This window comes from Anguilla rostrata, chromosome 6 (assembly GCF_018555375.3).
Source record: "Anguilla rostrata isolate EN2019 chromosome 6, ASM1855537v3, whole genome shotgun sequence".
Lineage (NCBI taxonomy): Eukaryota > Metazoa > Chordata > Actinopteri > Anguilliformes > Anguillidae > Anguilla > Anguilla rostrata.
The window spans coordinates 36393113-36408983 of record NC_057938.1 but is presented as its reverse complement, the minus strand read 5'-3'; the positions used below and the strand labels follow the sequence as shown (position 1 = coordinate 36408983).

The following is a 15871-nucleotide window of genomic DNA, read 5'->3' as shown; positions in this document are numbered from 1 at the left end:
GGCTCATCAACCACAATAAAGGCAAAATCTTGTGATATTAGTCTGAATGTTAATTATGTTCTATGCCATGACAAGAAGGTGGCTAGTCATTTTGATATATTGTTTTATAACTGTGGCCTCATATCTAGTCTCACAGTTACCAAGAACCTCTGGACAGTTTAGTCATTCTTTCACTGAGAAATATTATAATGATAAGAACATATCTCAGGGCATGTTTGAGCTGTGTGTTACTATGGAGGCCAACTTAATTGCTAACTTAATGTGCTCAATGAGGTCTAACAAAGCAACTGGTCTGGATAAGCTTTATCAAGGGTAATGCTTCTCTCAAGACAAACATTTTAACTCATATTATCAATATTTCTGTTTGTGATGGTACATTTCAAGACAATGGCCCCAAACATACTGCTAAAGCGACAAAGGAGTTTCAACCCTAAAACTGGAAAATTCTTGACAGCCCAAGCCAATTACCCAATCTGAATGCAATTGAACATACAAATGGACAGTGATGTAATGCAATTCCTTGCATTGCAGGATGAGCAAGCAGTAGGCTGAAATATAATTTTCCTGTATTTGCTAACTGCATTTTTAATGTATTTAACCTTCTTCTGTCGATTAACTGATATCATTCAAGGTTGTATCAATTGTTGACTCCTGATTGTAATTAAGTTTTGTAAATGTAGTTTTGTCCAGAATATCACAGTGTTACAAAGAATTATGGGTAATTCACCGAATGAAGTGTCAGGAAATGCAGATATAAGAGAAGAACATTGAGTGCGGTGCAAAGGACTTATACGGGACAACCAAATCCTCTCCAATTTGAGCTAGAGCACACATTGAAGTGTGTTAGGTAGTTGCCCAGTGGTTTGAGGGATGTGACGCTGATGGTATCTGTATGTCCTGACCTTCTCAGCAGATCTAATTTAATGTGTCATATTCCTCACATAATTCAGACACTGGCAGACTTGGAGCATACAGCCAGCACTGGCCACATGTGGTAGTGTAGCCTAACACCCCCCAAGTCACTTTATGGTATATAAGTTTATGTTATACCTATATGATAACATAAACTCCCAACCTCCATGTGCTTAGTATGTGGTTAGTGCCTGTCAGAATACATGAGAAAATATAACGGCTACTTTCATACAGAAATTCACTGTATGAGGACAGAGGACATTAAAGCTGTTAGAGCACGAATTCCATACTGTCTCTTGTTTTAGTGCAATGCAATTTGGTCACAGCTCTGAATGCAAGACATGCTTGAAGGATGACTAATATACACACCCTATTGACGTTAATGCCAACATCATATCCGCTGTTCTCCTTCTTTTATTATTTTCTTTTTTGGGGGTGGGGGGTGGGGGGGTGGGGGGAGATGAAAAGCTGATGGGCTGATCTGTATCCCCCTTAGTGGAAGGGCAAAGGGTCTCTCCTTTGATTTGTCATATTCAGAAAACTGAGGGAAGTTCAAAAGTTTCCAAATGACAGATAGTTTACACAAGCAGGGAATTCTATCTCAGTAATTGTGAGCCGCCAGTCAATTCCCCCGTAACATTGCAGAGAACAACATAAAGGTAATGCTGATGATGACGAAGATGATAATGATCCTGCAGTGACAGAATAAAGGTATGATGACAAAAGAAACATTGCACAAGAAACGAAAACAGGAAACATAAAACCAGGTTGCGTGTTCTCCGTCAAACCCTACAAATTTCATTGGGAAATTTTTACGATTTTCAACATGTACTTACATTGATCTAACCACCCTAAAAACTACAGAATGCCACTCTCCATAAGAAAAATATTTACACACAAAGGTGATATTTAGCAAATTGCTATAACCCGGTACATTACATCTTTCCTTGTTTTATATAAGGTTAATGTTCTTTGCACACTGTCCCTGTTTAAATAAACTAAATAAATAAAAATAAAATAAATACTAGCCCACAGTGCCATATACTGTATCCCTAGATCAGTCTGAAGAGGAGCACATTCACTATCCTACCTGCAATCTGCCCCAAGTGATTTTGAGTTTGGTATACATGTGATATAGTCATTTCCGAATGTGCACATTAATAAAAAATATATTTAAAAAAGTTTTCCAGGGGTAATAGAAAATAACATTATGTATGTAAGATATGCTACCAGGGTATACATTCTGCTGGAGACATTCAACGTGACCATCATGGCACAGTTATACTTAACACTGAATAATAACACTGAGCATTTTACACACAACCCAGGTGCACAGCAATTAGGACTAACTTGTCACCGCTAAAGGGTGTCAATAGCATCTTTCTACTCAGAATTCCACCCTGTCATTTTCCGGCATCAAGTCCAGTACTCTATACTGGGGTTTCCCATTTCAGTCTTTCATCTAAAATTACCACTCAGTAGCTGCAGACCCTCACCACAATAAAATAGATTACAATGAATGAATGATATGATTGAGAGCTTTACCCAACATCCACTACAGTCCACAGCAGCTATTTCACATATTAGTTCATCAAAGAGGCTGTGTGTGAGGGGGGGAGGGGTCCTTCTAAAACTCTACCCTTACTACTCCCACAGTTTACCTTATAATTCAGCCAATGTTTTTGTCATGATTTAATGTATTTATTACCACACTGCCAAAAAGAAGGCAAACACAAACATCTCATTGGCCACAGTATATATTTAATCCCATGCTTAAGGGCTTGTTTTAAACAAATCTATATAATCATTCAGTGCACTCTGACACCAGAGCCAAGGCCAGGCAGTGGGCTCACTGTCCTACACAGATCTCTGCCTGTTCCCTAGAACCGCTGCCCAGGTTCCGTCCTACTAAGACAGTCTCTATACTTCAACCTTCTTAATTAAGCTTTTTAAAGAAAGTAGGGACATTTGTTCTGCTAATTTGAAAAAACTAGACCTGTAAAGTAATACATTAAACCAAACAGTTGGATTGATTAACACAAGCTCAATGATGCCAGAGGCAACTCTTGTAAATGAACTAAATACTCATCACCATGTTAATATATGTCTGACTGAAAAGTAGCTTCAATCTGATGAATATAGTGCCTTAAATGCATGGTCTGATTATATTTAACCATGATAGCATCTCTGTTCCTTCAATAGCTGTCGTCATACGTCTTGGTGTTACCTCTGATCCAGATTTCCCATTTGAATCACATATAAAACATCTCCAGTGTTGTTTTTTTTAGGTATATTTAAAAATAATTCTATCACTATACATTGCAGAAAAACTAGTCTACACAAATGTTCTTTCATGATCAGACATCTGTAATGCTATTTTTTCTGGATGTGCAAAATCTTCCCCAACTGATTCAAAATAGAGTTGCTCATATTTGTACTAAATCAAGATTTGAGATTTGACACATCAGCCCAGTGTTAGCTTCTCTTCATTGGCTACCTGTTAAATTTCCAATTGACTTTTCCAGATTCCAAATAGATGCCTTTCTTATCTTTTGAAGCTTTAAATGGGTTTGTACCTGGACAACCTTTTTCCCTGTAATCCCACACAAAAACTTGCAGGGAACAGGCCTCCTTGTTACTTCAAGTAGCTAACAGTCCTATAGGTAGCAGTAGAGCCTTCTCCATGTTTGGGGTGCAGACACACTCTATATTTACATAGTCCTAAAACCACATTTTAAGCCTATAGTTCAGGGGCCATAGAGTCTGGTAAACAGTGATGTCACTTGATTACGCATGGTACGTATCTCTGTGTCAAGCTGATCCAGTCATGCTCTGGTGGTGACTATCTCAGGGATGCCCTCATGGCTGTGTTAGCCTCTTATTCCTCCAGCTATAGCTATAGCCTTATTCTAATAGTGTTTTCATTATTGCATACACACACCACTATTGATCCTGCTGTGCTCATCTACATACCCGAACCCGCTAATGATAGTTTCTCTCCTCTTCCCCATTTTGGGCACCTGCCCAGAGCTGTAGCCACAAGACCGATGGTCCACCAGCTCCACTTACATTTCTTACATGAAATCCATTTATATAGCTGTGCATTACACGGAAGTCCCACCAGACAATCAAACCTACAGCCGCAGGGTTATCCTGTAAGCCCAGTTCTCTAGCCATAATGCTACACTACCACCGCAGCTGTCAATAAACATGTTGCATGAACACTACAGATGTAGGACAACATAATGGAAATGCCACCTGAAATAGGACTAGGAAACTAAAATAACTAAATCACAATTATAAAGTCAGTTACAATTACAAATGAGTAATATTATGTTGTTTGCCAATTAGCAGCATGCAGCAATAAAAAAGGCTATCAAGAACTTTGATTCGTGAGTTTACAGAAGATGAAGAAACTAAATAGTCCAAACAGTCAGTGTATGAATTGCTGGAGCATCAGTCACAAAACATGCAAAATTATTTAGTGTGGCAGGGGGGACAGTGTCGAAAATGATGACAATGTATTCCATCTGCATCAGCAAAGAGGAAAACGATCGCAAGTCAAAGTTAACGACAGAAACAGGCAAACACCAATCAACACAATTCCTGTTATATTGAACGGTATCAAAAGATGAAGAAATCCTGGTCTACTTCATGGTGAGATTTTGGGTATTAAACCCTTTTTATTTACAGTTTTTCAACGCAACAAAACAGCACAAGACACATGCAACTTGTAAAAACAATGCAAAGTATTAAGATGATAAAAAGTGATATTTAAAAAAATTGAAAATACAAAATCAATGGAATATGAACAGAAATGATACATAATGATCACTGCCAACTTCACTTTGAATCAAGCATACACAAAATAAGAAGATATTCAAAAAAACTGGCATATTTTAGAAACTTGCAGAGGCTCATTTCAACACTTTTCCTCATAAAATAGATTCAACAAAATTTCAGTGCAAGCTACATAAAAAAATCTTTCAAACAGCTTTAGCAAAACTTTGCCAATAGAGGCCTATGTTTTTGTTGACACATCCTGTAAACCTTTCATTTCAATATGTACCTGTGTACCATTATGTACCTGTGTATCCTGCTAACATGTGCAGTCACAGCTAACGTCATTGAAAATGCTCATTTGACAATAGTAGAAGATAAATAACTTAATACTAATACACTAACAATACAGTGAATTCATTTAATCTTAACAGACACACCCATTACAATTCAAGCTCCAAGTGAGTTCCTACGAACACCAGTCAAGAGGGCCATTGATATGATGCATAATAAAAACAAATAGAAATAAAAAAAATATATAATGAGCACAAATTTGTGGTCCTTCAGGTTTCCCACTGAAACACAAAACACTTGGGTAAGAAGAATCACTACTGTAGGTTACACGTCTATGTTGGGAAGAATTAACAAAGAAACACTACCTATTGTAAATTATACATTTATGTTAAAGAGCTATGTTTTGGGTAAAACAATGGGCTCCAAGCTATGGATTTTTCCAGTAAAGTGCCAGTTTCCCTTAGGTATTTTGCTGTGTGTTTAAGTAAATAAAACTCAGGCAGAAGGCAAAAGGTGTTTTACAGAAAAAATTAAGAAAACGAACCTCCTACCTTTAGCGCCATACACTATATTGTAAATTCTGAAATCCAGAATATAAGGATAATAAATGTACAAGCTATATTTCTGTTTGTCAAAATATACAGTATACATTTCAAAATATATAATTACAAGTATTATTATATATATACATACATACTGCACCAATTTATTTTTTATCGTAAAATATTTTGTGCGCAATATGTGATATACACATGCATCAGCACTGCAATAATTTATATATTTTCAAAAATGCACAGTATATTTAGACATATAATTGACACAATATAGCCTGTATATTTTGGATTTCACACACAATATATAATGACCTTTAATATGTTTTAAATGTCACCAGGAATTGTATCATACCCATTTGAATGAGGGAAAACTCCTTTAAACATGCCCTCCTCACCGTTTGGCCTGCAGATTACCACCAGCATCAAAATTATCCCAACACATTTTAAACCCCTGGTATCTGTGTTTGCATGTACTGACAACTATAATACTAACAAGTATGCTGAGTAGACATGATTGTGGGGATAAGGAGTCTAGAGCTACTGCTGAAGTATGTTAAAAGGGCCAAACCTGCTCATGTGAAGCATTACAGTGAAAACATTTCTACATTTTCAGGCTATTCATGTTCAACCTTAAAAGCTTCATAGGCAATTTCATATGCCTTTGATTTAAAAATGTCCCTCACGTACTACTAAAATTCAGTTGTACTGGTATGCACTACTTCCAGTGTCTCCCACACCAGTTTGAAAGGCTGTTAGTAGCTCTCTGAAGAATACTGAGATAGTGTACTGTACATGTGCCATAGTTGTACACTCTCCCTGAATGGCACGTAGTATTATCAAAATGTTGAGACCTGAGATAGCCATTGTTGCTTTTCAGTGTTTGATTGTTCCCAAGCACTTTAGTTGCGCAGTCCATTTGGAAATACTGTATAAAATATGTCAGCTGTCCACAACGGTTGATTAGGTTAACAATTCAAAAATTAGGCTGTATTTCATAAGGTCAACCTGCAATTGCTAAATAAAAATTTAGTAGAATTTGACATAGTGCTGTTGTTATAACTGGCTACAGTATCATATAGCTCAAAAATAAATGTTATACAATGCTGAGAAGTTATCACCATGTAAAATTCATCTAAAATTTCACTCAGCAATTACCATTTCAGTATTCTAGTTTGGTGAGCACCATATATTGCTGTATGAAACTGGTGACATTGCATGCCAATAAACAATTAAACTTTACATAATCCATATTTTTAAACATAAATATTTTTATGACTTTTTTCCTGCCCTCCCCTTCACTGCAATATCAGTGGAGGAACCATCCCAATCCCAAAAACTGACAGGATTATTTTAACTTCACCAACATTAACATGATACCCCTTTTCTCTTTGAGTAACACACGTAAACTGCATGAATTAGAAAAAAAATATATAATGAAAAAGTCGACATAATTCTTTCCATAATGCAACCATTCAATAAGCCAGTTGCTGCAATACCTTACAATCTCACTAGGCTGACCAGACGCCCTCTTTTCCCCAGACATTTCTTCTTTTTGGGACTCACAATGTCCATCCAGGCTGGTTTTTAAATTCCTATAAATGTCCGGATAGGTCTTGTTTGTTCAATAGACTGCATATAAACAAACTAAACAATGAAAATAGCCTAGTACATAGCATCCGCCCACACAGTTCCTCTTTATTTAAAATCCAATATATGGTCACACTAAATGGCACAGTACCTGGATATTCCAGTACATTAAGCGTGTGTGTGTGTGTGTGTATGTGTGTGCTCAGGTGTGTGTGAAACATGTCCTTAATACAAAAAAGTGTAATATCACAGCAGTAATTAAATACGATCTATACTTTCAAGAAAATTTGATTTTAGAATAAACAGAACTCAATTAAACACATTTCTTAAAGTTAAACCTTAGTTTCTGACATGAATATAGTTAGGTATATGCTGTTCAATAGTGTTGCATTTGCAATTATAATAATATTATTCTTATCCTTCTTCTTCATCTTCGTAATCTTCTTCAAATCATTATTATCATTATTATTATTGTTAGGCATGATTATGCTCATACTCACAGCTACTTAGTGTGTTGGAAGAAAAAGAGCAGCTATTATTCCAGAAGGAGAACGCATGCAAGTTCTCTTGTAAGGACACATTTTCTGTCCGTGAAACCAATTGAACATCACTCTGAGGGAGCACTATAATAGTGAATTATAATAGTGAACAGGGAGTGTGCGGTGTATAGCAACGGAGTGTAAGAGTCATACAGCGAGAGCTAGCCTGAGTTAACAAGGCCATTAAAATTCAAGATTCTCCATTCAGCCAAATTCAGCAGGGATAACTTGCAGTGATACAGACTTCAGAGCCATCAGAAAATAACCTACGCTGAAAATAAATCAATAGAAGTGCAGCAGAACACCAGCTTGTGTAGAAATGGCGATAGAGTAACGACCACAAAGAAAAACAGTATTAACGTATATACTGCTCAACCACCCGTACGATATGGACCGTGTAGGGGGGGGGGAGCAGGGCGCGGTTACACGTTGGTGGAGATCTTGTACTTGGGTGACATGTTGTTGTGGAACCAGACGAAGCTGAAGATGACGGCCATGGTTTTGGGGATGCTCTCGTCGTAGGCGAAGGTCATGGCCTCGTGGAGGGGCACCTTGACCACCTCGCCCTCCCGCAGCTCGGCTTCGCCCTCGGCCACGGCCACGCCCACGTGGTTCTCCTCCGACACCTCTGCGTAGAACAGGGTCTGCTTGGCGCCCGTCACGCCCACCCCCGACCTGACCAAAAGCACAGAACAGGGGGAATCAGAAGCTGGACCCTGCTGCCACACCCTGCTGACAGCCCTATCTGATAATGACCCATGTGCATACCTGTAGACTCTCATACCTCATATAACACATACACAGACACACACAAACAATACACACAAGTAAAACACTCACACACGCATCTACTCACAGTACAGAAGCGCACATGGAACCCACACACACACACACACTCACCCGACACAAACACACATATGTGCTCACACACTCATACACTTACAGTATACATCTATACACACGTACACCCCACACCAACACATGTACTCACGCACATATACACATACAGTATACATCTACACACACACACGCACAAACACAAAGAAAAGCATAGATGAAGTGAGGGGGGGTGTGCTGGCTATGTCTCCTATGTCTCCGGGCCTGACAGCACACAAGCTGATAGGTCACTGGATCTACAGAGGGTCTACGTCTACATCTCTTCCCTATGATTCAAAATACTCACAGGAATATCAGTGTTTACTTCCATCTAACGCAACAGATTAAACCTACCCTTGACTCTAACCAATGACCAGCTTCAACCCCTTATATTGACCGCCAGGTGACTGCATTGTGTTTTTGTTGGTTATTGCACCCCACAATGACAGGCAGTTGTCCCTCAAGGGTCTGAGTCCTGCTTTCAATTTACACTACACAGCCATTTCCATGGTTGCATCGCCATGGCGATCTCCCAGGTGACCTGTGCATGGAGGCTGGCAGTAGGAGTCTCCTAGGCTTTTCTGCCCTGCCGAGAGGCAGTTTTAAGAGGTGTTCTCAGCTTCTGGAGAAATAAAAAGGAATATTTTTATCAGGCCACTACATTACACTACATTACAGGCGTTTAGCAGATGCTCTTATCCAGAGAGACTTATACAACTATTTACATAGCATTTACATTGCATCCATTTGTACCACTGGATATTTACTGAAGCAATGCAGATTAGATAGGGTAAGGGTACAACAGCAGTGTTCTACTGAGGGAATCAAACCAGTGACCTTTGGGTTACAAGACCAGCTCCTTACCCATCATACTATACTGCTGCCTCACTATACCCTACGCCCAATGCCCATTATACTACACTGCCGCCTCACTTAACCCTACGCCCTACGCCTCCGCCCCAATTCCTCCATAAACAAAGACAACAATGAATTCATCGCCGTGGGGAACCACACCACGTCAGGTTGGGACAAATAAAGAATGTATCATTTAAATGCTTCTCTATCGACTATGAGTTCGTATCTGGATCAGTCCTATAACACGGTTCCTTTAAAACGCAGCAACGGTTATCATTGTCCATATATCTACAGTATATATCCATACTATGGAGATTAAAATGTTTTAAAAACAATATTAACAACCCCCAAAAGCATGAGCTTTACTGGTGTTACTTTACCGTAAGCCAGCATAAAGGCAATAAACATTCCGCGGCTTTTATTTACCCTCATCTTTCACCATCTCATTCACGGGACAAATTAAAATAAATGGCCCTATCAAAAAAGAAAAACAAGGATGTTTTACTGAAACCAAATGCAAGACATTCCAGTTCGTGTTCAGACATTATCCAAAGCAGACACGCACTGCCAGAACACCAAACCCACTCCATGGCCCGCAGAGGAAAGAGCTCCGCACACAGTGAATATTATGAACACGGCCTCACAGAGGCATATGGGTTACCATGACACCCACAGACAGCAAGAAAAAAAGAAAAAAAAAAGGTGCTTTCGGTTGAATGTGCGCCAAGACCGAAACTCCTGGATAATAATTAGGACATCATTATTATTATCCGGGATGCCTATCATAAATTTATTTTTACATGCCATCCAGACAGTTTTTACTTGGTTATTACACAGCTGAAGTCACGGTGGTTACTGTTTAAGTCCTTGTTTTCCTGTGGCTCCAAAACACACTTGTGTCATCTGCAGTAGAAGACTGATGTTCAGTGGCAAGTAAGGGTGCTATTTTGGACAAGAATGGAATAATAACAATAATAATGACGATGATGATGATGATGATGATGATGATGATGAAGTGCACAGTTGTACATGGTGAGATGCATGATGTACATCGGAAGAATGGCGGTACTGGATGATGGCAGTGAGGTATTAATTCCTGAGCCAAACAAAGGGGGCATGGCTGGAATTTCGGAAGGTGGACTTTCAGAGAAAAGGGTCCATGTATGTGTGTACGAGTGTGTGTGCGTGCGTAAGGAGTGAGAGTGAGTGTGTGTGTGTGTGTATGTTTGTGTGTATAAGAAAGGAGTGAGAGAATCTGTGTGTGTGTGTGTGTGTGTGTGTGTGTGTGCATGCGCGTGTCTCTAAGAGAGGAGTGAGTGTGTGTTGATGCAGGGTGTGTGCAGGCACCTATAGGAGGTGATCTTCCGCAGTTTGGCGACAGGCACGTCGTAGCCGCACTCCTGCAGGACCCCCTGCCGGGCGACCTCCTCCAGAGGGAGGTCGGGCTTGTCCACCGGGCCGGCGCAGAGCTCGTACGTGACCCCCGCCGAGGCCGGGGGGAGGTCTGGAGCGCTCCCCGTCTCCCTCGTCTCCGCGCCCGTCCCCTGCCCCTCTCCCTCCGCCTCCTCCGCCGGCTGTTTCTCAGTCTGCTCCTCCGGTGCCACCTCCTCCCCCTCCTTCTTCTTCTCCTCCTCCGCCTGCTTGGGCTTGCTCTTCTCCCACTCGCAGACGTACACGGCTGCAGAGGCAAGATGGCGGAGAAGGGGTCAAAGGGCAATCCGAGGTGTCTCGGTCTAAAAATGAAAACCTTCTGGAAAACCTCTGGACTGAGCGTGGGCATAGATATGACCAACTCAAATACATTTTCTTGGGTTCATTCTTCAGTATTCATTTTTGATAACCCCACTGCAAAAAAGCCTGTCTCAAGTGTTTTAGTCTTGTAATGAAACTTAAAATCAAAAATTTAATTAAAAATCTTATTTCCTTCACTCAAATAGAAAACATTAGCTTACTTTGTTATTTTATGCTTGACAAGCGAAATTATCTCACCCCATTGGCAATCTTTTTGTATTATTTATCCAAAAAGTAATAGAAATAAGATTTAAAGTCTAAATATACAACTAAAGCACTTATTAAGATTGAATTCTTTTTTTGTTATTATTGTTTGTTGCAGGGCCATAACAATTGCCAAGGCCTTTTCCCACATTTTAAATCGAGAAATGTCCGTTGTGGCTAAACTGGGTCGTGGCAGTTGTTCCATGCCACTGTGGCTAAAAGGGCACTGAGGGAACCATTGGACCAGCACATTGAGTTGCACCCGCTGTCGGAAATGTGCTTTATAAATAAAGTTTGATTGATTGATTGATGTTCCTCTACAGAAACAAAGAAGAAATAATAATATGAAGACACTCAAGGATATATGGTTGGTTTTTAGGTGCCCAGAGGGACAGAATTTGAACTCACCAAATAGTGGCTGTCATGTTTGAAGCGGGTGATGAGTATTGCAAGGTCACAGCTTTTTTTTTAAAATAGCGTATTATGCTTTGGATAAAGTCCCACTGGCAGCACACGGGCCCTCACAGTGATGACTCTTTGACTGCACTGGCGAAATATGCTAACATCCCATTAATTAAACACTACCCAATACATGAATGAAACCAATTAATGCATTAATGATTAACATTTATTGCATCGCCAATCCCAAAGTACGCATCACCCATTCTTAACACATGACTGGAGGACAGAATGAATCAGATATCAGTTAAGGATGCATGCAGTCATCTGATGTTTGATGGGCAATTGTAAGTCATTTATACAGACTGAGCAGGTCTGCTATAGGACAGGCTGAGTGTTAATTACTACAATGCAAAGCAATTACTGTTACTGAAATTGATAAATGGTGATAATGTTTAATTAATGTGCTCATTCATTAACATGACTTTTATAAAGAAGTCTTTCTCATCCCACCTTCCACATCACCACAGGGGTGCTGCTTCATAATGCCCTGAATTTGAGGGGAACGGGGTAACCGACTGGGGGGCAGGGACCCGCATGTCTCACCTGGGGAGCTGGGTAATGAAGACAATTTGTCACACTACAGGGGGCACATGTTTAAAAAGGAGCAGAGCCTGATGGGTAATGGCTTTGTAGCCCTACAGGGACGAATCTAGCCTGAATAAATAATTTCACAGTATATCCATATTCCCATTCTCTCCATATGTACCCTAAATGCACTGATAAAGCTTCATCTGCTCAGAGACATACAGGATGCAGATGCACAGATCATATGTATGAGTTTCATACATGTGTAAATGATATGTACATGCCACATGTCACAAAAATGTACTCAGAGACTTCATGATACCTGGTCCCTTGTCACTCATTACTGACCAAAGCACTATGGGTTCCAGCAAAACAGAACTATGACCAGTTCCCACAGCAAGCTGGCCTGTTCTTCTTCATGTAAGATTTGATTGGCTCTTGTAGGGAGAGGGGTGGAGCCATGTTACCTGGGCGGAATTGCTTGACCAAGACAAAGCAGTGCGATGTTGTGTTGAAGATCAGGATGGAGACACTGGGGGAGAGAGATGAAAGATAAGAAAAGAGTGAACACAAAAACCAGGCCCTCACAGAATTTCTACAGACAGCATTCAAACCAGCACACACATAACAGATTAATCAGCCTTGTGAGGACACAGGTACTCTGTGAATGTGTCTGGGTCTTGAGAGTCATGTTCTGGTCGTTTCATCTGGTGGCCCAGTGGCTCAGCTCCCCGCAACAGAAAAACATAAATTCACAGTGGCAAACTCTGAGGTGTAGTACTGTGGTCCAGGGATTCGTTTCACGAAAGTTGCGACGTGCGAGCTGAGCTCTGCAGGATGTAATAGATTTCTCCTGCTATTTTTGCAGCGTTTCACATAGACATTGTGATTGCAAGCCCAGAATGCATGTCATAAGGGGGTTCATGTAGGCAATCAATAAATCGGCTATTGTTCTCATTCGCCGACCTCATTTCTTGGTTTTGTATCAGACCTTTTCGTTTGTGCAGTGCACTGTAGCACTCGTCTGCTCTAGGTGGGCTGGCCCCAAGTGTGAGAAGCCAAGGTTCCAAGGGTTATCTAAGAGGTTGAAAATTTGGCTTGCGGTCAGATTAAATTTTAAATATAGGCCCACGTCATAATATGTCATTGAAATTTTAATTATTTATTTTATTTGAGCTATTAAGCCTCCCCAGACCTAATATAGCCAACACTTTAAAGTAACGTTGTGACAAAGTGGTGACACAAATCGCAGTTGCTCTAAATGTAGCTGCTCTATGTGCTCCCAAGGTATTTAATCACACCATCTAATAGCCTACTCTGCAACTGGCATCACATACTACTTGTATGTTTACCGAATGGTACCCTTTTCATCCATTGCACCAAGGACTTTTGGGAGACCATACATAGCTTTGATGTTTCACTTGACACCTGTGTTGGGGCTCCGGAAACCAAATGAAATTAGTATTTACAATGCATTGTCACTTCTTACGGACGCAATTCCATTGCATTGTCCAATAACCACGAGGTAGCTATCGGTAGCCACGAAGCTGTCAGTTGTGCAGTGCTGCCAACCCTCACAAAAAAGAAGTTTGGAAAAATATGCTGCAAGTACACGTTTTCTAAACTAAATCCCAGAAAGTGTAAGCTACATATAGTGCACTTCACTTTTCTATCCAGACGTAGCCTAAACGGTTTTATATGAATAATTTAAGTATAGGATGCAGATGTAAGAACACATGGTATACGTATTCCAGGAAATACTTTAGGTAGGCTATACTTAACATGGGCCAAATAAAGTACTTAAAATATATGAATAAATACTGAACAGTATTTATTCATATAAATACTAAAAACAGAAGTAAAAATAAACTTTATGTAAGGTAACCTATACTTTTTAAAAGTTAAAATTAATTTACTATTTTTTGGAAGGGGACACTTGAAGCGAGACAGGTAAGGCTGTGTGCCATGGAAATCTACATTCTTGAATCATCTCATTATCTCCAAAGTTATCTAAAGGGTTAGCATGATCACGGAAGATTCTTTTCTGATATTTCTGTTGCCTGGAGCAGCTCCAAAGGGGAGTGGCTCAGCTCCAAACAGAGTTTTGTGTAACCCTAACCAGGATCCTAACAGAAACAGAGGGAACAGAAAGGAAAATGTCAGCCAGCACAGACATTACAGTCCTTGCCGAAAGACCAATGTCTAGCAAGCGTAGCAAAAAATCTATCGGAGTAGATTTTTTTTTAATTGAAAAATGACCATAATAAGAATTAATTCTGCCAGTGGCTTTCAAACATATTCACTAATTCTATGAATACACCTGGGGCTGCTTTTTAACTACAATTAAGCAGCATTATCAGTAACTCTGTCGCATGCTTTGGCAAAACCTGGAGCAGTATTTACACACGCACCTGAATACTTGTTCAGTACACAGAATATCTAAAGTGCAACCCCTCCAGCCATTTTGTTTGCTACGGTTTAAACAATGAGAGGAAACCCCTGGCCTGTCCATATAGGCCAGCAGACAGTACCACTACGTGACCACGGGGTTGGAACTGACTAAGAAGGTAAAAATTTACTGCTTTAATTAATACTCAGACCTGCTTAAAATTTCCGTTGGGCCCTTTGAGTAAATTTTAAATGGACTTTTTGAAGTCTCTTTCCCAGTGCAAAATAGTTTTCCCTCCAATAATAGTATGGCTTAGGGCAGTGCACCTATTGATAATAGCTAGCTGTGGAGCGATGGGCCATTCAGACGGGTGAGAGGGGCAGGCCACCAGCTCTTTTCTGCTGAGATTAAGGCCCAAGCCTTTGTCTCCTGGTCTCACTTTAATTATACGCTACTGGCTAATTCTGTGAAGAAAAGGCAAATACCTCAGTCTTAAGAATCCCCACATGAAAGGAGTTTTAAGACTGAGGAGGATGATGCCTGTAGAAGCCAAAGCGAGCAAGGAGCTGTGGATTCTGGCTTCGGTTAGTCTGGGTCTTGCGTCTTCTCTGCACGCGCCATTCTTTTCCCCTCAAATGCCGGAGACTGCGGATGCGTGAACCCCACGCCCCGCATGGCTGTCTCCCAAATCAGTAGCCTCTTGGAACTGCTGAGTGTATGTCCAAAATGTACCAATCCTCACGGACCCCTTGTCTCCCATTACACGACCATTTCTCTGATTAGAGAGAGAATTAACTTATCACTTAACATACTGCACAGCTCGTATTTAGTTTTTAATTGTGTGGAATAAAATCTACTGACCCTGGGGGAATGTGCCAGGCGCATCTGTTCAATGACCTATAGGCCTATATACCTTATATAATACCTCCACCCAACTCATTTTCTTTCATAAAAATGTTCCCATTATGAATGAAACATTTCATGGGTTTTTGAGCTTCCTTCAGATAAAGGGCTCCTGCATGTATTGAATATACACAGTCTTCTGTGCTACACTGAATTACAATCAGAATTACACCCACAACCCTACTCTGACACACACCACA

At 40.2% G+C, this 15871-nt stretch overlaps 1 protein-coding gene across 1 annotated transcript in view; it reads right to left on the bottom strand.

Moving 5' to 3' along the window:
- Nucleotides 1–4570: 4570 nt before the first annotated feature.
- Nucleotides 4571–15871, bottom strand: part of LOC135257043 (uridine diphosphate glucose pyrophosphatase NUDT14-like) — a 32908-nt gene continuing 21607 nt past the window's right edge. Inside the window, exons 3-5 of the mRNA XM_064339432.1 lie at nt 12847–12911; nt 10745–11075; nt 4571–8341 (exon numbers count right to left, since the gene is read on the bottom strand). Of these exons, the coding sequence (XP_064195502.1) occupies nt 8089–8341; nt 10745–11075; nt 12847–12911 (649 nt within the window). The 3' untranslated portion in view covers nt 4571–8088. The remainder of the gene's footprint in view (nt 8342–10744; nt 11076–12846; nt 12912–15871) is intronic.